This window comes from Bombus bifarius, unplaced genomic scaffold, assembly GCF_011952205.1.
Source record: "Bombus bifarius isolate JDL3187 unplaced genomic scaffold, Bbif_JDL3187 scf7180000007977, whole genome shotgun sequence".
Classification (NCBI taxonomy): Eukaryota; Metazoa; Arthropoda; class Insecta; order Hymenoptera; family Apidae; genus Bombus; species Bombus bifarius.
The window spans coordinates 3,692,149-3,717,346 of NW_022884362.1; the positions used below are offsets into that span (position 1 = coordinate 3,692,149).

General features: G+C 33.4%; 1 protein-coding gene across 28 annotated transcripts in view; it reads left to right on the forward strand.

Moving 5' to 3' along the window:
• LOC117204252 (ankyrin-3-like) overlaps positions 1-25,198 on the forward strand; it is a 91,757-nt gene that overhangs the window by 39,788 nt on the left and 26,771 nt on the right. For 18 of the 28 annotated variants that reach the window (XR_004487039.1, XR_004487040.1, XR_004487041.1 and 15 more), the window contains 15 exons: positions 5,109-5,237; positions 7,400-7,505; positions 10,157-10,234; positions 13,946-14,170; positions 15,137-15,297; positions 15,934-16,145; positions 16,545-16,749; positions 17,247-17,261; positions 18,798-18,987; positions 19,377-19,512; positions 19,609-19,939; positions 20,011-20,214; positions 22,536-22,777; positions 22,912-22,963; positions 23,517-23,744. Coding sequence is in view for 11 of the 28 variants with exons in the window: in XM_033441475.1 (XP_033297366.1) it covers positions 5,109-5,237; positions 7,400-7,505; positions 10,157-10,234; positions 13,946-14,170; positions 15,137-15,297; positions 15,934-16,145; positions 16,545-16,749; positions 17,247-17,261; positions 18,798-18,987; positions 19,377-19,512; positions 19,609-19,939; positions 20,011-20,214; positions 22,536-22,777; positions 22,912-22,963; positions 23,517-23,744 (2,514 nt within the window). In the remaining 17 variants the exon portion in view is untranslated. Of the gene's footprint in view, positions 1-5,108; positions 5,238-7,399; positions 7,506-10,156; positions 10,235-12,170; positions 12,189-13,945; positions 14,171-15,136; positions 15,298-15,933; positions 16,146-16,544; positions 16,750-17,246; positions 17,262-17,341; positions 17,718-18,797; positions 18,988-19,376; positions 19,513-19,608; positions 19,940-20,010; positions 20,215-22,535; positions 22,778-22,911; positions 22,964-23,516; positions 23,745-25,198 lie in introns of those variants that run through there. The other 10 variants (XM_033441471.1, XM_033441472.1, XM_033441474.1 and 7 more) reach the window with 6 other exon arrangements.

A 25,198-nucleotide genomic window follows, 5' to 3' on the forward strand; every position in this document is an offset into this window, starting at 1 on the left:
AGAGTTGCGAATACTTCGAGATGTAAATAAAGTAGCGGAAAAGCTCAGAGGCAGCTACTATTATAAAATTGGTGATTCATGAAATGAGGTCACGTTTCTCTTAGGTAGTCTTGCGTCGAACTTGTATTAATCTTAAAGCAGTCGCTGTTCCTGACCCCGCCGGTGCTAGCACGCGACGAAATACCGCGAAAGAAAGGAAGCATCCAGGTCGTGCGCGGTTAATGCAATTTAACAAATCAAATCTAATCAGGTGATTACACGTATTGTGGTTTGCATAACGTGAGCTTTCAGTAATAACGACACCTTGGAACGGTGTATATTATATCGGTCCACGTCATTTCGTTGATTTTCGGTGCCTGCACGGTGCACAGAACGACAAAACAAACAGTAGGAAGGAATTGATAGTGAAGTGAGCCGGTCACAATTGGTGGACGTCGTCAATGGATGCGTAGCGATAACGTGCGCTAATTGTAATTCGTGTAACCTAACTCGCATATCGTCGACGGCTAGTTGAGTCGGTGATGTAATTAGTCCTGTACGGAGCGTACACCGTCAGTACATCGTGTTCACTGGGCTGAGTACAGAGTTCCGGCGATGTACTAAACTTTTATCCACGGAAGAGTGTGATCGTTACAATTTCACTCCGTGTTTTCGATATACAGAGTTTCCTAGCCCACGCGTTTTATCGAAACTCTGTTTAATAAATATTTCGCGGGTTTTTCCTCGTCGTGGTGCAAAAGAAAAATAGTCGTCAAAATGGCCAAAGGAGGACGATCGAAGCAGAAGCAATCGAAGAAGATAACGTGTTGCGGGTGTACAAGCAACAGGAGCAGCGACAGCGCATGTAAATATGTTCATCTATTCTTTTACGATCGTCTTTAGCTTAATGTAATTTTAGCACGGTTAATATTCGCTTTAATCGCGTGAGTGATCAAGGTTTTTCTAAATTACTGGTTGGGCGTGTTCTTCGTTTGGTTCGTTAAATCGACGTTTTGCGTGCTCTTTTCGATTATTATTCAGAAAAATTAATAAATGGGAAAGCTGACATGCCTGCAGGCGCGAATCAAGTATATGATGTTTTAAAATGTTGCTTACATGCACAAAATTTTGGCAAAGATGTTATGTCAGTCACATGGTTCGGATATGTACAATATCATAGTAAATCGTAAATTCCGAAGTTGTCTTAGTTTCGTAACACGACATACATACAGAACATTTTGTATATTTACGTTCTTTATTTAAAACAGGATTCTTGGTTTCGGTAATTCCGTGTTGAAATTGAGATATTTAATGAAAGTATTATAAGTGTATGAAATTCTACATTGTACCGGTTTACTGACAGGTAATTTGTCTTCATTCTTTAATTAAATTGAATTTTTTCGTTGTTCTTGTTTTCAATTTTTTTTCCGTTGATTAAGATATATATTGAAAAATATTTTGATTATAAAAATGATTAAATATCGAAAAAACAGTGTTTAATATAGTACTCTTAACCCGATAACCAATGCTTGCGAAGTGATAATGGAAGACTCCGGCACGCGACTTTGTTTTTCCAGACTTGACTGTGTTAACAAAAGTTAAATATTCATAGCCAAGAGACAAAGAAATATGAAATATTAAAACAGTTGGTTTTTTTTAGAAATACATAATCTATTAGTTTATGATTATATATTCAACTAAAAATACGGTGAAATACGATTATACTGTATGTCATTGCACGCTATAGATTATCATATCATATTGTATATCATATCAATCATTTTGACATTTTACTTGTACTGTAATGAGATACCACTGTCCTGATCACACTAGTAACATTTGAAATCAAAATGTATATAGAAATTAGGAGATACTTATTGTAATCGTGTATTTGATAAAAAATTACTAATGAATCATCTTAAGTACATAATAAGTGTTAAAAATAGTCTTGTTAAATATTTATTAATTGAACGAATAATCGACTGTTTAAACTTGCGATATACTTTTGTACTACATATTTTGCAATTTTTCTATATATTTCAAATTTATTTTAAACTTCTACTAATATAATCGCAGTCGCACCGATGAAATTTCAAAATGTTTCGTACAGCGCGCACAGTATATTGATAAAAGATGCTTAGAAGCGTTAGAATACTTGCACAAGCCTGTGTATTTAGAGAATCAATATTTTAATCGTTTAATATTATCACACGTTACAAATGCATCTTCATTCAAAACGATTCGTAGAATATACGCGTGTTAACGCGAGATATGTACGAATGGAATCAACCATCTATTTTCAGTATATAGATAAATTTATTTATATAAAAAGTGTATATATAATAGATAATATATATAGATAAGATATGTGAATAACATCACCACGTTTGTGCAACAAAACATTTAAATGGTGCCACAAACTTCGTTCACTCGCGCAATAATTTCGACGAAATGTTTACATTTCCGTCCGTGAAAATAATATTAGCGGGGAAATAGATAGGGTAAAGTGAAGGTTCTATAAATTTCCACGTCTTTTTCGCCGTATAAACCTAAATACCAGGACAAAATTAGACGCATATTTACACGCAGAGTACCGTACGTGCTTCGAAAACGATATTCGGAGATACGTCGGATACTGTAACCACGGAATTGTATCACGAGACGCTTGTGTAGCATCCGCTTGGAGAACGTGTACCGTTCGGAACGTGATTGTTCCGGTTTGGAAGTAAGTTCCCAAGTTCCGCCGGTGTATGGTCATAGGAAGCGCATTCGTATTCGTCGCGTGGGACCGACCGATCGCATCCAAACGATTATCTATCAAACGAGACCGAATACGGTGGCGGAACGTGTTGAAACTATCAGGCCATAAACGACAGAGAGGAATGGATTGGCTACAGCTAGGCAGCTTAATTGAGCGGCATGAGGATCGTGACTGTGATCCTCGTTTATGACATAACAATGAGACGGACATAAGTTGGTGACATAAGTCGCGAACGATGATATTGTGAACGCTAACTGGAGGGGCAATGATCAAGGCCAACCAGTTCTCTTTACCGTAGAAAAAGAAAATAAATGATTTGATGGTTTCGTATTCTTTTCGTAGGTCTTTGATGTTCCACGATTTATTCTGTCGAGGCCAACGGGCTCGGTCGTACCACGGCGATATTAATGCGATTAAACCCGGCGGTAAATGTTTATTACAATTGTAAATCGAGCGCTGCTGACGTGCGTGACGCGAATCAACGGAATCGCGTAACGTCACGATCGCGCGAAACTTCAGTATCTGGTTTAAAAGTGTCAAAGCCGCGAACGGCGATACCCAGTCATTGCGATCACCGACGGATATATTGAGATTTGACAGAGTTTTCTCGTAGTGAGTGATACTATTTTTGAAGTTACTTGGTGCTTCTCGGTGGCGGTGATCGATCGACGAAAACAGACGGTGCTCGCGATACGTGGAATCGAGAATTCGATTAACACCGATGCAACGTGACATAAACTAAGTGTCTCGTTGATTACGATTAGGACTATTCTGGTCTATGACGGAGCCGGTCTAACTGCATTCAACAAGATTCGACATGATTACATAGTTAGTTTTCACAGGCGCGCGTGTATTCAGGAGGATATAGGTCACTGCCTATGAGGTCAACTATTCGTAGATAGAAGCTTAGAGGCTTAGAATGTTATAGAATTACTTCGGTAGGCTGTCCTTGAACAATTCTAAAATTAGAGTTTTCGCGGTACAGTTTCTCCATGTGCCTAACGGTTGTGGACCAGTTGCTTCGTGTTTCTATTAATTTTAGATGTTATCGATTCCACAGTCACGGGTTTCAGGCAGCTCTCGAGATAACGAGTGACATCATTTCCATGCGTACGGCTAGACCCTGAAACGTCATCGAGCGAGAAACGGAAAACTTGAAATTGATCACTCGCATTGTCATATACAAAGGAACGAACCACGTTGGCGTTCTCGTTACTAATATTTTTTCGCTATATTATAATCTTCTTCGAACAGTGTCGCAATTTGCGTACATTTATTTTCGAAGTTGACAACATTACGTTCCTAAGATGGAATAGGAAACGATGTATAATTTCGTTTGTGCCAGATTAATTTAGTCTTTACAGCGGCGTTATTCAACGTGGGTTGTAAATTTGTAGGTTGACCATTTATTAGATAATTGTGTTCCATATTCTTGGCATATCTGATAAGGCATGTTTAAAGTTGTATGAAATGATTGGATAAGCGAGTAGATCTCAGTCTTGTGAAAAATACGATACTATTTGTACGCGTTCATTTATACGCTCACGTTTCTTTCTAGTTCTTTTCTGAAGTATTTTCATGGTACGTTTACGGCGTTTTACGACCGAACTATAGAACAAAAGTAGAAATTTAATAGTATCTGAAAACACGTTCGACGATTCTCAACCTCAATCGCCTGTGATTATATACATATGCGAATGTGTACGATAAGCAAACAGGAAACGATACGTGAAAAATTATTCAAATTCCATTTTAATCGAATTAACTACGAATGAATTGATTATGGAGAATCGTCGCAGAGAATTACTCAAATATTTGTATGAGTTATATGTTTCGCGCAACTGATATTACAAGCGTTATCTGCCTGGCGTGAAACACTCGAAGTCTCTTGATACGATTTAAGCAGCGTTTTTTAAAAGTGTTTTTTCTGCATATATGCAGTGGAAACCATATTCAATTTCTGTTATTTTCGACTCATATAATCAGGTATGAGAAGTGTTCGCACGAATATAAATTTCTGGACGGTCATTGACACATCGTGCACAGTCTCATTTGTTTATCGTTAATATTCTAAGGCTCCGAGTAAGGCCAAAATAACGAACACTCTTGAGTACATAATGACACGATATTTCATTTTGCTTCTTTAAGCTTGACTGGGATAATTTTTATGGCAATGATTTTCCGTTTATTTGCAGGCTCTCATATTCATTTGTTTACGTTGGTGCATAATATCTCACCACGTTTTTATATTGTTTTCATGCAAGTTCGACAGTACTTTAGATTTTTTACGAACCTCTTTTTGGCTCTTGCAAACACGCTCGCGTCATTTTTGCCGCTCATTATAATTCGCACTTTACGTTTATCATAGGTGAAGATCCGATGCTTAGCGACCAACAGCAATATCGATACATGACTGTTGACGATATGAAATCCATGGGGGATGACTCGATGCGCGTCAACGTGACAGATGACGAGAGAGACAATCGACATTCCGGAGGTAAGAATTACGTGAAATTCATGTTTCCTGTTGCAAATTCATTGTTCTTATAACGTACAATTACTTATGTAGATTCAACTGATTAGATTTGATTATGTAGATTATTCAACTGATAATAGTATCTCATTTACCCAAACTCTAAAGAATATCGTCAAAATCGAGGCTTCCAAATGTGAACCGTGTCGTTTTGGAAAATATATTCCAAAAATATGAGGCTTACATCCGGATGTATCAATTTTGATGATTGCGTGATTCAAAGCTAGGATAGTCTCAAACCTTTGTCAAAACGATATCAGATATTTAATTATCACATCCTACTTTATTATTAATTAATCCTTTCTACTCCACTAATGTCCCGACAACAATAATGATAATATAAATATTGTTTCTTGTATTGCTATCGTCGATAAAAGATGAGAAATGTGGAAAGTTCTGTATTCTTTTTCTTTAACGAAAGCTTTGATTGAAAAAGATTTTACTATGGAATGCTGATAAAAATTTCTAGAGTTCAAACGCTTAGACCTTTACATATTGTGCTATAAGAGTATAAAGAATAAAATAACACAAGAATAGTAAACAGGTAATATTTGATTTCATATAACGCAGAAATATTATTTAGTAATAATTTTTTATTATACTTCAATGCTATTTTCTGTATTTTATAGTTCGAAAATTATTGAATATTATTCTGCTTATTTTTTCCACCTTACATAGACATATCGCGTTTATTCGTTTTTTTCTTACATTACGACACAGTATCTAGTTAAATCAATGGTACAACGTATTGACGGAAAATGCAAAACGAGAATTAATTTTGCGCTCCTAGAAACGGAAGAGGTTTCAAGGGCAATTTAATTTCTTCTAAGTGGAGTGCTGTGTTTTTTATCCTTTGCGCGGTAGCGATTGTAGAGTTCAACAAGGTATAATGAAAGGTCATTCGAGACGATGGAGGGTCATAAATTAATGAGTCTTGCTTTACAAAAGATGCTTGAAGTGTTGGTTGTTTGTATTGGTGCAGTGATAATAGATAGTGTCTTGAAAATTGCACAAAGGCGTGTATTTATCACTTCCGGATTAATTAATCATACGTCAGAACTATCGTCTATTCAACGTATATGAATTTTTCTTTTGTTTGTAACATTTTTAAACGTGAAATTTAAGGAGTAAACTCGAACGAGCTAAATTTTCGTTGTACGATCAAAAGATTCGGGAAACTATTTGAAAAATTATTTGGTAACTATAATTTTATTATAATTATAACGTTAATTATAAAAATAACATATAATAATTATAACACTTATGTACAAAGATGTTAAAGTGGCACATCAAGACTTAGAATATGATGCAAGATACAATTTATTTATGTATTACAACTCTTCGTCATTTCCGATCATTTTTTTCGATAATGTATGTAATAACTAACACGCAATTATTGTTCTAATAATAGGACGACTAAAGAAACGGTATACATAAGCAGTACTTTGTCCAAGACAGTTGACTTCGACTTGTCATTTTTCGTCACGCGATAAAATTTATTTCATATTGCATCCGTCTATCTCTAAAAGAAATTTAGTTTCTTAATTTTCGAACGAATGCTTTTTATTACGGATCACACGATGCATTTTATGTGTTCTTACGCAAAAGATGCGGTATTGAAGTACATAGATTATTAGCACTATTTTCGCTTCAGATCTTGTTTTTTATTCTTTATTCATTAGCGTTATATATCCCACATAACATATTTCTAAACTTCATTTACAAATAATTTTTATTATTTACAATGGTAACGTTTATATTATTAATTTTCTAATTTTTTGAATTAATACAATACGTTCCATTTTCTTCTGTCTTCAAAAATCTTGTAGTTGATAGTAGATATTAAAATATTTACGTGAACGATTTGAACTTTCCACAATTTTCTTGTATATACGAGCAGAGTATGTAATTACGAATAATACGGCCAAAGTTATGGTGGGCGTCGTATTCCGAATGATTAAACAGAAAAACACTTAAAAGAACAATAGAAGCATATCCATACTTGATAAATTTTTCATTGAAGATATCTAAAATGCATCCACTTGATAGCTCGCGTTAATTATTTCCATATTACGTATTTAATATAGGGGAAGCGTTACATGTTTAATAATAAATTTGATTTATAGCACCAATGATAACCGAGATGATCACAAAAGAAAATTATCAACGTACAAACGCTGCCAATCTCAAACTAGACAATGTTGATATTAATAGGCACCCAGTACACGTCGGGTATGTATTAATTTATTCATTCTCTTATTCTATAAACACCACTCATCTAACACTAGTCAAACAATTGTACAATTTAGGGTAGGTTGTATTATTCATTCATAATTGTATAATACTGCTCTGAGCAACTCTTTTGTATCATAAAGTGCTTGACAAAATTTGTATATTTATATTCATGCTATAATCTATTTAATTTGTACATTCTTTGGAATTATCTTCATATACCGTGATATCTGACAAAAATTTGTTAACTATTATACAACTTACCCCATTGACATATTTAAAAATATATCTAAACTACTTGCGTTTTTAAGTATTTTATCGGGCAAAGACATATCTGTAAGATCTGTCTGCAACATATTAGAATACGTTTCAATTGGTTCTAATTTGCAGAGTTTGCGAGGGTGTTCGAAATTTTTCCAAATTCTCTTCGATTATTCTCAGATCGATCTTTCTTGTTTATGAAAATTTTCCCAGTTGAAAATTTGCATCGTCATCTATTGAATTGGAAATTGTTTGCGAAGTATACATACTATACATGCACGACGAATTAAAGAGGATGTTCAATCCGACTTCTACTAACTGAATTACCGAGATAGAAAGTCAACGAAGCCGATCTCTATATTTGCATGGTTTGTTTTAATACTTAATAATTGCGCAACGTAAATAAGATACAAATCAAATATGTACAGATTAACACGAACTTCAAGCTGTAGTCGAAATTCAATATAATATATAAAAAATGTATGTTGAATCTTTAAGTTCTCATGCTTGTAAAAAAAAAGCTCGTTGCTACACATAACTGAATTTATAACACAGATTATTTTGATAATCTAAGATAATTACGCAAAAGCTTTGTTGTGTTATTGAAATACGTTCTTCGTTAAAGTTGGCGTAATGCATTTCATTGGGCAAGAATTGCAGTATCGGAAAACTGTTTCTTTCAAAAGGCTATAATTGGCGTTTGTCGTATTGGATTGGAAAAAGTTGTCGGAATTCTATTTATACACACCTGTAGGAAATAACGTCTATTGTAATTTTGATACAGTTGGAAATTGTATATAGAACGTAGAAGCATATAGTACGCAAGCAGTGGCGTACATAAAAAAGAGAACAATAATAATGTTCATATCATGAAACAATAATATTGTGTATTATAGTGTGATACGGTGTGCATTGGTGAAAGACTCCTGCTCTAATTAACCTAGATCATTGGCTGATATATAATAACAAAATGTGGTACAGGATTGTAAGAATTTATATTTACGAGAGCCGCATAAAATGAGCTTGAACTTTCTATTTTCACAGAACTCTTCCAAATTAATTTTTAGTTGGCTTCACGTATTTTTTAGCGTAGACAAACTAACGAAGTACGGCGAATAAAAATACCTTTTTATCGTATAACGACGTACATGTACCAAAATTGACACGTTCATACATTGACCGCATCAAACTGATAAATAATAAAATAAAAAGGTTAAAATCGAGTGGATCGTAAAATGATACTACGCTACAATCGGAAATCTGCATTTCAAAGCTTTCCATAAAATTTAAAAAAAAAATTTCCATAAAAGTTTTACGTTAAATTTTCTTTATGTAGAAAGTAAAGAGGTTATTATGGGACATACGTAATAATTGACATAATTCGTAGTTACATAATCGCGAACATAATGAAAACATAACAGCGTAACTGTCATCGCGGGGACTGTCACGGAATGTTTCAAATGGAGCCAACGAGAATCAAACCAGTAACTGAACTCTAATCAGTTTTCTGTTACACATCATATCTCTCACAGCAAGCTATTTTTTAGCTACTTTCTTTTTAATTCTATTCAGAATGTTCAGTTCAACGTTTATGTAATCGGCCAACCAGCTAAACAAGAGCCAACCGCTTGGTGCCCTCGTTTACATCCTGTCTTGCTCGTAGCAATATTAGATTATCTAGTTAATAAGCATGTTGTTCTTGAAATATCTTTGGGATGAACGATTCTTTGATGGTGTAATTTAATTGGATACCATGTTCCTTACTAATAACAGGCGGGTTGTTACAATTTCAGAAGTCTCGTACTTAATCGAGGAATAGACAAGTACATAGTATAACGTTCTACTAAACACGAAGTGAACAAATCACACATTCTTCTATTTTATTCTAAATATTATTAGAAATATGCGGTGTAAAATTAATGTTTTTGTTCTTTGCATTTTTTACATTGATATTTTATAAATATTTTTAAATGAATAACAAATTGAATATATCTTACAAACTAATTTTTTCTCTGTTACTAAGAAATTAAGAAAGAGTAGTATGTTTGATACAATGGTACTTTTGTATTTTACATTTTCAATGGATTCTCTCTTTGCGTTTAGTAGGACAGGATACTTATCGTATCGGACAAACAACGTTTTGTTCGAGTTACCTTCTTATATCTTCAGAATGTTTTTCTTATACATTTAACCATATACAAGAGCACATGTGTTTGCACGTACTTGTTTCTGAAAATGTAGAATGGTTTTTCCAAGTGCACAGATTTCCTAAAGCAAACAGCAGAGAAAAGTGCAACGTGCACGGCAAACAAAGAAAAACAAAAATAGTAAGCATGCGCATGAAACGAATTTTTTATCCATAATCATACTAGATTTTGTTCTGAGATCAGAGCGTCCCTAGAGTCCCTAAATACATCGCTGGCAGCTCTTGGTACCATGTCGAAAGGACAAGGAATGTGGAGGGACAGGTACACCATGCCCTTTTTATTACTCTCCTTTCTGTGATTAGGCATTTTTACATACAATATATTTAGATATAGAAAAAGTATCGTACGTATAAAACGAACACATGACGGAAAACACATTACATTCGCGTACACAAAGTACTATGTCTATGTCTATTACAATATAATATGTCCAAACGTCATGTTGATTCGAAGTGGCTTGTGATCTTTTAATAAAGCAAATTACAATCTTAAAACGTGTATATAAATTCTATAGATAATCGTATTTTTTGTTGAATTGTAACTTTTATAATTGCGTAAATGTATCTATTGTTGGTGATTTGTATTTATTTCATATATTCTTTTCATACGATAAATTATATATATAATATGGATCATGGCCAAAGACAGTAGTCCAGTCTAATTAATAATTTCTCAAGCAAATGCACAAGAATATGTAATATGTCATGATGTCAATATGGGATTTAAATATTACATTTAGAATCTCATATTTTACCATCAAATGGTACATGCATGTTGTACGAATGAAAGTAAGAAAATGATTTATCTACAGGTAGTCTTGCATAAATATATTATTAAAAATTATAATAGAAATACGAAGTTATAACGAGCTGGTTTTTCGTTCGATATAAATCAACGATAATTAAACTTCAATTCCTATACTTTACTTCTATTGTTCATATTTATGGACATGTTTGATTAACAAAAAATTGCATTTATCACAATATGAATTTCTTATTCGGTTTACGACACAAATTCTTTGTATTTTCTGTATTAGTACGTTGATATCTTTTCTTTAGCGTGTAAAGACTCTAAATATACATATGAAATATTTATTCCAACAGCTTGGTATTTCATATTAAGCACCGATCGATCGTTTTCAAGCTATTGATAATACTTGTTGAACTATTGTATTGAAAAGCCGATTCGTCGATACCTCGTTTCTCTTAAATGAAATTACTACCAGTCTATGTTTGTATTTGTTATTTCTTGTTTTCATTCGTAAAACATATTGACGTCATTTTGCGAAAAAGACCTGGATTTACTAATGAATTCAATAAATTCGATACTGAACAATAACACTGAACAATTAACCTAATGGAACATAAATATAGTTGAAAGGAACATATTAGCTAAATTATGAATAACTGAACATAGAAATAATAGTTGTTTAGTAAATAATGGAATATCGTGATAAAGATTAAAAGTGCTCTTGTAGATATAGGAAGAGAATCGTTCGTCCTCTAGTTTAATGATAGTTAATTACCAATAGATAACCATTTTGGACACATTTTTATGATATAGTGGCTGCTGCTCGTATCGTTGTTCTCCCTTCTCCCTTTATGACAAGTTTGAGCTATTTTTTGCATATGTAACGAAATCTGTTGACGATACATTTATAATACTATATTTATAATACTGTGCGTAACGTAGAAAGAATTATTTTTATGCGCTTTGCGCGATGAACGAAAAATCATTCGATCGAATTGAAAAGAAGATATTACAGATTTCGGAACAATCGATTTTACGTTGCCACCCTAACGTATACCTATTTTCCGCAGAGTGTGAATGATGTGACCTCGTTGCGTCTCCACTATAATACATAATTATTATTGTTGCTCCCCATTTTTGTAGTTTTGTATAATAGAAAAGTGGCTTGCGTGTGATGATTGCGGGTTTTCGAAAATTGAATGAGAAACAATCATCATGATAAGCACGGAGGCAGTTAAAGAACGTCCAAGAGAACGAAGTTATGCGAACGTGCTGGAAAGAAATGACAAGAGAAATATTCGAAAATCTGTAAAGTTGCGCTAGTTTAGAATCTCGACTCCATCTATGTCGTCATCTTCTCACCACCATTTTTATGAACGAATGGATACTAACGCGTTTTTTATTTTGTTCCCGATCCTCTCTGTTATTTTATTTGCGCTACTCGCAGAATTCCACAGTGGAGAAAGTAAGTGATCTTCTCTTGAATCTTAGCTTCTGCTACTTGCCATATCGCTCTTCAATTTGATTTATGTTCTTGATACATTTCCTTTGAACGCACAATGCCCGTAGTCGCTCAAGTTTTAGTATTCTTAGACAGAATATTTTAGTGCACAATGAATATACGTAAATCGAAAAGATCAAATTTATGCGATAAAATAACAGGAAATCGAAATAATAATATATCTCAGGGGAAATATGTTGATGATATGATAATATGAATTACAACAAAAATTATGTTTCGTTGTAAATCAATTTTGCCAAAAATCTCAATTTAGAATTAATAAATTTTCATTATTTATAGTTGGAAGTTGTTCCTAGAATTTTACATCTACGTAAATACAACGCTTAATATGTATTAAGCATCATCTGTTTGTCATAGCTAAAAGCTGTAATATATTCCAGAAACATGATGTATATTGAAGAGTTCTATTACATCATCTCACTTGAGCAACCTTCGTACAATTTATGTATGATCGATATTTTTAGACTATTTAATGTACGAGAAAAGAAGAATGTTATTCGTGAAGACGTTTCATTACGTGGATGTAAATGAAATATCGAATCATTTACATCAATTATATTCACTGTGCACACGTTGTATGCAACATCTTTGTGAATAATTCTCAGGTTCATTATGGAACTCGTCCTCCAGCACAGTCATCAATCAGCAATCAATAGGAAGCAATCGAATGGATCTTTGAATTCCAATTCAACCAATTTTTATGATTCTTTTTCTTTTTTCTTTTTTTATGATAGTATTCAGTGTTAATTAGCGTTACGCTTGCAGACATAGAATATTCATACAGCAAATCCTTCACACAAGCTCACAAGCCATACTGTTTCTATTTTAGTTATCTGATTTAAAATTTAATTTGCTCCATTTCTCATGTAACTTATCTTTGCACACTGTTGTCTTGTAATTAATTTATTTCTCTTTTTTTTTTACAGTTACCCCTCATACGCAGCAATAAATCATATCCAAAGCATATATAATTTTTTTGTAACGTTTACGGAACAAATTGAAACATTTAATAACTACGCCGTATACATAAAACCGCCTTCAGAATGACCTGACACGATTAAGAATAATTTCTGTATTTAACTTTATGCTTTTAGTAAAAATTTATCGTGAACGTTGCTTTTCGGCTTGGCGTGCTTATGTGATAACTCAATCGTTTCTTTTAATTGGCCTTCTAAAATATTTTTACTACGAATCGTTAAAAACAGACTAATTATAAAATACTTATTCGTTCATTTAGAAATGATATAGATATTATAATAAAGTATTCGATGAATTAGCGCTATTTTTATACGTAACGTTATCTTGGTATGTACATAAAATTTCAAATATGTGCCGAAAAAGCCGTATTAATTCTTTGAAGGATCTAGATTAGTGTAAATATTATGTATACACATTAGTAAAAATATTTTTTTTTTCTTTAATTATAATTGGTTTGACTTAAGCGAAGCAGTTAGCATGATCGTATTATTTATCGAACGGCCAAATGTTCGCACAATATTCGTATGTAATAGTGTTGAATAATGATTTATGAGTACGTGTCCAAATAATGATTAGCCCCCATGCAATGATTGCTCTTATTTTCAAGTCTTTTTCTGTATCGACATATCGTAATGCTATAAGCTAAGGCGATATGTACCTTTCTGTTTATACGATCGACGCGTGAATTTTCTTTATAACTATGTTTATTGTATAAACGATAGCTTCCTGGTTTCCTTTCTGGTGGATGCACGAGGTGGTGCGATGCGTGGCTGCAGACATAGTGGTGTACGTGTAATCGTTCCTCCTAGAAAAGCCGCAATGCCTATGCGCGTTACGTGCAGGTATTTGAGAAGGGACAAATTGACGAACCCACCGCCTTTGATGGAAGGGGAGGCTCTTGCCAGCCGTATCCTTGAACTAGGACCCGTGGGTGCCAAATTCTTAGGGTAAGTACATAATATGCAAAGTACATGATATACACAAGTGTCTCTTATATTTGCTTTTAATCTATCGTATTTAAAGTAACATTTTAATATTAGTTCAGATAATCGATTTTTCGGACGTAAATGAAAAATTTTTAGTTTCTGAATTTTTTCCGCAATTTATTTAAGATAATATTTTAGCCTATGCAGTCGCTGTAAAAAATTGATTTTTGGAATATAGGTAGCATTATTAAACGAAGAATGTACAGTTTTTGAATTCGTCTTCAATTTGTTCGAAAAAACAATTGCGACGTATTAATTAATTCATTAAGTATTAGCATTTAAATAGTATTGATATCACGATGATTGAGGAACATTATTGACACTAATAACTTGTTGATAGGTTTAAGTATCTTCCAGATATAACGTCTTCGTTGGTTTAAATAGTTTAAATATAAAATAATATATTTTTCTCTTCTTATCAAACGATAATTGTTCTTTAAGTATGTACAAAGATTCGCATATAGCAGCTCTCTGCAATCCCACTTAAAAATTTCTCGATATCTCCAGATTGTTCTAAATTCTATAAATTATCGTATGATTCATCGTAAAGTATAACGTTGGCATGTAACAAAGAGATTTGAGATTATCCCATTGGTGACCCAAATTCGTTTGCTATTATACTCGATTAAGGAGTGCAGCTTAATGTGCAAATGCAATTTTCATGCCCTGAGAAACGTAAGTCGTGCTTCGATTAATTATTACAATTGAAGAGTTCTGTTCAAACCATTTGTAAAAAAATTTTCTCTAATTCTTATACGAAATTTTAATCTTTAAATTGTAAAAAGTGATATAAAAATTCAAATGTATATTACGTTCGTAGATAAGACAAATTTGTTATTGAACGTAAAATGCAATGTACGAATACCGAATCTTAGAAATGATGAGTATATTATCAAATTTTGTAATAATAATAATTTTTTCGAATAGACCTGTCATCATAGAAGTACCACACTTTGCTTCGTTGCGGGGCAAGGAACGAGAAATAGTAATACTTCGATCGGATAATGGAGAAACTTGGCGCGAGCATACCTTGGAAGCCAGCGAGGAGGCTGTCCAAGATGTGCTTAACGAGAGCTTTGAAGGAGAAGGTACGACTATTTTCTCATCTTTTCTCAATTTAGCTTTTGTTTATCACAAATCCTGTAACTCTTTGCTTCGTATTAAAGTAAATCGTACTGAATAATATGTTCGTCGTTACATTTCTTAAGTACATACATATGGACAGATATACATATTTAATCTTGTATAATTTATCTTACACGACATCTATCTCACAAAGTGCTACTAAAGTACTGTCTTATCTGTTAATCGTCATTTCCATTTGTTTGTACTAGCCCAACCATCTAAAAAGTAGTAGGAAGATTTTAGGTATCAAATGATAACATCTTGAGAGTGAGATAATATTAATAGTATTCACATGTTATACTCTTTCGTATATCAGGAAATGACTCGAGTATAAACGCTAATGTGCAATTGGAATCTTGAGAGTCTTGCCAATGTTTGCCAATGTTTGTTGATGTAAACAATTATTAAGTGTTTTAACAACTAGTTATTTGCTCTATATCCGTTATAAATAGCTCACAGTTTATAAACAAGAGTATATAATGCAATTCGCAAATGTTTTGAATAAGGATAGTTAGCAAGATCTATGTTTGAAAAATATTTAAGTTCTTCGCGTTACTTGTGTAAGTAACTTAACGAAATATGTATAAATATTTTCGCAGAATTAAGCCAGCTCGAGGATCTCCAAACTTCCCGAATCGTAAGGATACTCACTGCAGACTTCCCACATTACTTCGCAGTAGTGTCTCGCATCAGGCAAGAGGTTCATGCAGTTGGGCCAGAAGGTGGTACAGTTTCTTCATCGGCTGTTCCACAAGTTCAGGCTGTTTTCCCACCAGCAGCTCTTACTAAAAAGATCAGAGTTGGACTGCAGGTGGTTATTCTCTTCTCGATGCTTTTCATTATTTTTTGAAAACTAAAATTAAAATTAAAACAGTGAGGTATCTAATTGGCGTTCAAATTTAGTTTATTAAATAGAATGGTTAAGTCATACCAACGTACAGTATATTGAAACACTTGCAAAAATCTTTTATGAATGTATTATGTGTTATGCGGTTATAATATACGATTATAGTAGTCGTAAAGATTACGCATAGAAGCTACATAGAATCTGTAATAAGTATCCATATACATTCATGCGTTATTGAACAATTTGATATAAGCGGATGAACGTCATGTAGTATATAATAGAATATTTGAAAAATCAATTACATCAAATACAATCTGTGACATAACTTGGAATAAATTAAAAAGAAACGATATTATTATTTAGGCACATCCAATACCAGCAGATCTTGTAGCCAAGTTGCTTGGTAACAGAGTGGCGGTATCACCAATCGTAACCGTTGAGCCAAGGCGAAGAAAATTCCACAAACCGATAACCTTAACTATACCGGTGCCGCAAGCAGCCAACAAAGGCATGATCAATCAATATTCAGGAGACGCACCGACGTTGAGACTTCTGTGCAGCATAACTGGTAATATATGCTTGCACGTAATATTGTAGAGCAGCGTACCGTCTTACTGGAAAATCTCTTACCGATAAGTGCTGAAACTGTTTCGCCGCAACACCTTTGGTGTATATATGCTCTTATCAGACTTCTTACGCATTCGAAGATCAATTTGTAGTTTAGTAGGCATGGCGCGGGCGGTAGGCATCTTCGTCTGTTCTCAGGTCATCGGGACTACGTTAACGATATTTTTGTATCTCGTTAGAATAATTATTCTGTTATTGATCTCGTAGGTATGCGATGTAAGAAGTAGGTTTGGAGTGTTTTATTTAATATTTAGGAGGTTGTACATGTTATCTAGGAGATTAATTTAAGTGCGATTATAATTAATACGTCCCGGAGACCTTCGGATAGAGATTTAAAAGGGAGATGGTAGCTGCATGTTTCATAGAAACATTTCGTTGAGTACCATTGTTGTATACATATCTTGTTGTGATTCATTGTTAATGCTTGCATATTGTTAGGATTGAGTCATTTAGGTATGGATTATTAATTAACGTAGATAAAATTTTACTACCTAGCTCATTGTAAGCGTTAACTTCAAAAGTTTTTGTTTCAGCACATTCGTTTGACTGGTAACCGCTTCGATATTAGGCTTGTAATTTATAACTTCTATAAAATTGTGTTCCCAAAATATATGTACTTTTAGATCATTCTAATATGTATCATACGACACGTTACCGATACAAAGACTGACAATGTTGTCTATTTAATCTTACCGTTTGTTACAGTCACGCTGTACTTATTTTATTTACAAGTTTTACTTGTGTATAACGAAGCTTTTCCGAGTATATAAAACTCAATTTTGATTTTTCCACACGTTATTATAAAAATATTTTGACGAGATTCTCGTTTCTGTTTGGTTGACAAATTATCAAACATTTTAAAAACATTTAATACATTTTATACGATCAAAGAAAAAAAGGAAAAAAAAGCAGGAAGATATGTTTTCGACATGCATTGCGCCGCGATTTTTATTACGATTATTTTACACACTTTTGTTTTCTTTTATCGCTTATTTACTATTTAAAAGCATATTCACACGAGTCGCGTTTGCTTCCTGCGCGGTTTCCAATGTATGACGCTTTGTTTTCATTTGGCAAGCATTATCATTCGGTCAGCGTGTATTTGGTTCTTACATTACCACACACACACGATACAGCACGTACATCAACGCACTTATGGTGACCGATATTAAATACAAATTTTACCGGTTCTCTTTTACTGGTTTCGTATGACAAAAGAGAACTGTCCTGTTTTAATGTTTTTCTTCCTGTTCGTGTCGTCACGCAAGGACATTGATTGTTCAAATATGTAAATTTTTCCTGTTTTTAAAAATGAAAAAATTCATTTGGATATCATTGAATCAACATGAAATGACGTAGTCTTCGTCGTACTAATTACTTTATATCTTACAAAAGAAAATTATATTTACATATTTATTATACGATTATATTTTTTTTACGCAATATCTTCCGACAATGAAAAGTTTCTTATTATAACAATATTAATAAGTATTCGCATTTCTTGATACTTTAAGCCCGGTATTAGTGTCACGATAATCTGATTTATGAGAGGAATTTAAGATTATTGCTTGTCCTAATTACGACTTAAACGAACATTGACACAGAATGCAAGATTAACTCCTCCCACTGCAATGTATTGCAATTCCAATGTAACTGTACGAGCCCTTCGATTGTTTTCTTAAACAATATTTTCTCTATAACGGCTTCTGCAGATTTATTCAATTTCATTTACCTAAGTTTCTTTTCAATATTTCAATCTTTAATTATTCTTTACTCCATTACGAAACTAGAGAACGTAGAAGACGTAGTGTACAAAATACTCGACAATCAAAGGGCAGACGCGAATATCCCGGGCTAAAAGCGTCGTATTGTAATTAATCTCGGTCGCATCGGATTTGATATCCCACACATATCACTTCTGCCGATTCTCCATTCGCAGCACGGACATATTTTAATAATGTTATTGGACTTGGTATATATGTCGTTCAGGGGGTCAGTCTCGGGCAGTCTGGGAGGATGTCACCGGTTCGACGCCATTGACGTTCGTGAAAGATTGCGTTTCCTTTACTACCACGGTATCTGCTCGCTTCTGGTTAATGGATTGTCGGAATATCTCCGAAGCCACGAAAATGGCTACGGAGTTATACACACACGCGACACATGTACCTTTTATGGCTAAGTACGTTTTTGATGTACCTAATATTAATCGTGTAAAAGACAAATAATCCGTACTGTAATCGCAGGTAGAACATTTCTTCTAAAAATCGGATATCGTTTCTATGCCGGGGTAAGACGAGTAAGGAGAGAGCTCGCTTAGCTTGAGTAGTGCATCGCCTAGTGACGATTATTCATAGAAATATTCATTTCATTCCATGTATCTGCTCCTTCGAACACCAATTTTCTATTATAGAAAAAGAATTCCGATTTTTATAATATATACCGTAGAAAGAGATAGTGTTTTTGATCAGCGCAGACTCTGTTTCGCAATATCAAGTCGATTACGTTTTACCTGCATGATTACAATCACGTTTAGACAGGAAATGTTACCGATACCTATTTCGTCTTCAGATTTGTAGTATTTGCAAAGCGAGTAGATCCACTGGAGGCAAGGCTGCGCGTATTTTGTATGACCGACGATAAAGAAGATAAGACTTTAGAAAATCAAGAGCACTTCACGGAAGTTGCGAAGAGCCGAGACGTCGAGGTAAATACACATATGTACATAAGAAATTACGTGAATCACTCGTTGTAATTACCGCATTGTTAACACGCGTTAATCGCCATGGAAACGTTCCCATAGGTACTGGAAGGTAAAACACAGTATATGGAATTTTCGGGTAACCTTGTGCCAGTATTGAAGAGCGGGGAACAGCTTCAATTACCGTTCAGAGCATTCAAAGAGAATAGAGTTCCGTTCACGGCGAGAATAAAGGATCCGGACGCTGCGGACATGATGGGTCGCATAATGTTCATGAGCGAGCCGAAGGTTCCTAAGGGCGAGTTGCCACAGACGCCGATTTGCACGTTAAATATTTTATTGCCAGAGAAAATTTCTTCGGAACCCGCTGCCTCGGAGGTGGATTTGTTAGAGCTGTCGAAGAATTATAGTTTTCTACGCGACGGTGGCATAAGTACGTGAATTTCTCACGCTGATTACGAAATCCGAGCTTGTATGAATCACTGACGTTAATTGTGTCTGTAGGTCGTCCAGATGCTATTCACAGAGCAACCATTCGGTTGACTGATATCGCAAATCTGTTGGATAAAGACTGGGAAAAACTCGCGGAAGAGTTAAATATTCCGCCAAACGAGGTATCAACGATTAAACAAGAGTATGCGAATAAACCAGCCCAGCAAGCCGCAGCGATGCTTAAAGTTTGGCAGAGCAATGGAAACAAAGCTACAGGTAGGTTTTATAAGCGTTATACAATATCGCTTTCGACCGATCTTGTTTTTGAATATTTAAAATCTAAAATTTCATTCAGCATGTTGAATCCGATTTCTTCGTATCATCTGATGCTCTTTATATAACGTGGACATAAGTTTTCATAACACTGTGTATCTTGCAATTATTTTCCGTAATTAACTCGAATGCCAAGATTTTTATCATATTTACAAACTTATATACTGACAATCTAAATATGTTTTTTAAAATTGTTTATTAATGAGACCGTCGTATCTTTATTCTCGAAAGTATTATCGATGAATAGTCGATTATATTTACGCGAGTAACATATTCACTGGGACGTTCCAATAGACTTTGAACATCTGAATACTTGGTGACCAAAGAGAAATTTTAAATATACGATAAGACTCATTAACTCAAGATGATCATTTATATTTTTAGTCATTATTTGACGAGTTTCATTAATTGAGCGATAACGAAACAAGTATTGTCGATGTCGAAACTCTGTTTCTGATTTCCATTATTTCATCTTTATAAATACACTTACAGTTCAATTCGATTCGATATGATTCAGTTCTTGGAGTTCTAATAATTCTACCATTCGCTCGCTTTTACTTCGAAATTTTCATTAAGCTATATTTACAATCTCGTTCCGATTAATTCGGTTATCTCAGTTTCAGTTACTTCAGATTTTCTTCGTAAATAATTTTATTTTCAACATTTTTGCGCGTCAGGATAAATCTTAATAGAATAGCTCTTTTTCCTGAAGTCATGTCCGTTGGTAAACATTAGATATAGTAATATATAGTAAAATTTAAACAGAACCTGTTTCTTGGCAAGGTCGATTAATCAGGCAGGCGCGTTTGACTAAGACGCGTGGAATCTGAGGAGCAACGTAGTTGGTGATCTCATCCTGCATTATTATGCCTGACATAAACCTATGGACTGCTTTCCCCCTCTTTTTTTACCAGTATTAATGACGCTGATATACAGCAGAAATGCACGTAGCACATCGTTTCTGTTCTGCAATCGGTTAAAACAAACAGAAGTACGCGCCACCTCAAGAAGAATACAGTGAAAGTGACAGTGCATTCGGTCGTTTCCCAAGTTCCGTGTTCCTATAATAATCTGCTCAATTTATTCGAACGTTCTTATTTATTTTATCTTTGCGAGGGCATAAACGCAAAAATGTTTATATCTTTATATCAAGAATATCAAAACGAAGCGACTAACACGTACGTCAGTGAACTGTCGTTATTGTTTAGGCGGCCACATTGTCCAAGACGACAGATTACTGTAACTTCAGGTCTGTATTAGGTCAAGGACAATCATTAGCAAGGAAAATACATCCTTAAGGTTCTTCTGAAGTGACGTGAATATAAATAAACTTTCTTTAGTTTGTGAGATTGACCAATTATTTTTAAAAAGTTATTATTCATGCGAAAATAATACGTTTGGGACGGTAAAAGAATTTCTGTGTTACACCCGAAGAAAAAGAAAAGAATTCGTTAGGTATCTGATTCCACGACCAGCATAAATACATATTTAATATTGTTGTTACGTCAGCGTTATTTTGTGTTTGCTAAGTGTGACGGGATTGACAGAAATATTTTATCAGTTGTACGGCGATCTTTTATAACCATTTAATTTCGATAATTTCTCGTATCAAGCTTCAATCTTTTTACGTTTACATTTCTGTGTTTAGAGCGAATACGCAAATAAAACCGCGATTATAGCGTCCAAGTATTTAAATTGTAATTGTATTTTCAATGATATATCTAATAAGTAAAAATTGCTAGTTTTCAGATTAATAATATAACTATTATTTTTATTCCTTTATTATTGCAGAAAGATGTGTGTACTTCTGTGTAATAAAAACAAAGAAATATTTAAACCTTTAATTAAAATAATAAAAACTTAATCGAAACTAACAGAATATTAATATTGCAACATACACTTCCGCTCAAAAGATTGGGCTACCTTTTGCTCTTTCGACGATACAATCTTTTTCGTGTAGTTTTCTGAGCAATAAGAATTTTACGTTTAGAGTAATAATATAATAATTCTACATTTTAAAGCTAAACTATAGTTTAGCGATGATGAATAATAAAATAAAACAATAAAAGTATTATAATTCTAACTTTCATCTTTAAATAGAATTAATTACAGCTTACTATGGGAGAATAATATTATAAATAAAATATTTATTTGCTTAAAAAGTCATTACTTCTTTTGATATCGTAACACGCTCCAAACTTATGGGCGGAAGTGTATATGTTATTATTTATTGTTTTATTTAAAAATTATATTTGTATGTGTAGGCAATACTTTAGAGAAAGCATTGAACAAAATTGGCCGCGAGGACATTGTGAGAAAGTGTATATTCAATGTCGAATTGGTCACTGATGACGTAGAAAAGGCCGTCGCGAGAGTTCGATTAGATCAACCTGGATTTGATTCCTTAAAAGAAGAATTGGGTCCTTCAAGGGACACTTCTCTTCGCCGTGATGCAACGATGGATCCAAAGATGAATCCTGACTATGATGATTTTAACAAAAGCAAGGTTTGTATTTTGGAGAAACAATTAGTATCACGGTGTAATTTATATTTTACATCGATGTTCTATTTTTAAAGTTATGTATTTTATTATTTTATTCGAAAGCGCATTTTTATCGAAGTAATTTATTCTGCTCTTAGGAATCTGGATCTATGGAAGACCTGAATATCAGTGACACTAAACGCGATACATGTATGTACTTTTTATTATGTGATTTAAGTAATTATAATTTCTAAATTAAACTCTTTCTGATACGATAAAGAAAGTATTCTTGAAATTGAATGACGTTTAACGTTACACTTGTCCGATTACAATACCAGAAAGGATATGACATCACTGCCTGTATTATTTCTATGAATAACACGCCGGCTCCTTTTTCGTGTCATTGCTAAGAAAAAGTATGTGAAATCATAAGTTTCGCCTCACACTTCTTAGAAGGCACATTAATGATATCGCTGTTTGTAACATCTGTTTACATAGCGCCATACTTGCTGCAGTTGCACATTCATAAGTTTCATTTCAGAAACTTCAGCGATATTTTATGAAACACATATTGTTTCTTTTCTCAATAACGATTTACGAAATTAAAAATCGATTTCTATAGTTATTAAATTGTTGTCTATTCAGGCTATGTGATAATACTCTCTAACAGATCCCCTTCTTCTCCTGTATATATTGTTTTGGCGCTTTAACAAAGCCTGAATTTTTCACGGCATTTAAATCACATTTTCTTCGCACTTAACAGCGATACAGCATGTCACGATCACAAACGGCACTGTATTCAATGGAACCTCGACCCCCATCAAAGATAAATACGCAAGCGAGGAGAAAGAATTAGGGGACACAATGGCCGAATTTCTCGAGCACAAATGTCACGTTGCCGATACGATGAGCAAAAAGTCACGCGATGAAGTTGACGACAAAGACAAAAAACGACAGAGGGTGATCGCAGACGCCAACAAAATAGTTTCTGGTAAGTAATTTGAGCTTTTTTTGAAAAAAAAAAAAAAATGGTGGGTTGAGGGGCCGTGCTTCGATTAGCTACTTCAGAAAATAATAATAAAAAAAATTACATTCATTACGCGACTTATGGAAATCATCATTTACGATAATACTTCTTTACAAAAGGAAAAAAGAATCTGTAGCAGCATGATTAATTTAACGCGATAATGTCACGCTTTGTTACAGAACAACTTATATTAACCACTTATTGATAAAGTTTCAGTCGCTAGTGCTAAATAGTTCTCAAGAATTCGCTTTTTAGTGATATCGTGTTCCTAGCTATAGTATATCTCGATATGCAAATAGACGTAATGATTTTTCAATATACTTTTATGTATTATCTGTATATAAATGTATATTCTCTCCATTATATTAATTAAACGTATAACTTGTAGAACTTAAATAAGGGAGTTATGATCCTTTATTAGTGTTTCAACTGTTGCATATTATATGTAAATTAAACTAATGAAAAATAGTTTGTTAAACATTAAGATGCTAATAGCTGTATATGGCTTTTAGTATTTGCAAAACTGTGTGTTATTTGTATAATTTAAATAAATTATATTATTATTATAATTTAATATATAATAATTATTTTGCTTGGTCAAATTAATTTCTTTATTTGTTCCGTTGATATAGCGAGCATAAGCCGAAAATCGAAAATAAATAAAAAATGTAATATAAAATATTAATGTTGTTTCATGTGCGATTTAAAGAATATAACTTTGAAAATAATTCTACACTTCTGTAAGATTGTACTTTATTCTTTATTATTATTTCATATTTATACCTATGTTCATTATAAACTTGAATCGGTTAATTATAAGATTAAAATTTCGCAGTTAATAAAAAAAAAATAAAACATCAATGTCTTTTTATGTTGTATCATTTTCAATATTTCACACGTGATCTGTCAATTTGTGTTTCTTTCAATAAATTGAAAATATCATCTGTTTATCATAAAAGTTTCGCTCTATTCTTAGTTTTATTATGATTTTCGCTATGTACTATACACCGCTACAAATAAATTCTTAATTACTTGCTTGTTATTTTCAAAACAATAATTTAAACCATAAAGTCGAGAGCAGTAATTATTGTTTTGGAAATATTTTTTATCAGGAATCATTACTTACAATGTTACTATTGACCAGATATATTTTTTGATATTAGAGTCTAGGTGATTTTTGAAAGTATAGCACTGCATTCACTCTGGACACGATTCACATCTGTGAAAGTTGTTAACTATGAAACATTGTTGGCACTAGAACATTTACTTCTTTTACTTTGTCATCTTTTTACTTTATCATCTTTTACTTTCACTGACAGGTTCTGGAGGGCTGATGCGGATTTCTTCAAATTTATCAGCTTGCTTTTATTTTAATTACGTAATGAATTATTTATTTTATCGCCTCTCAATTACATCTC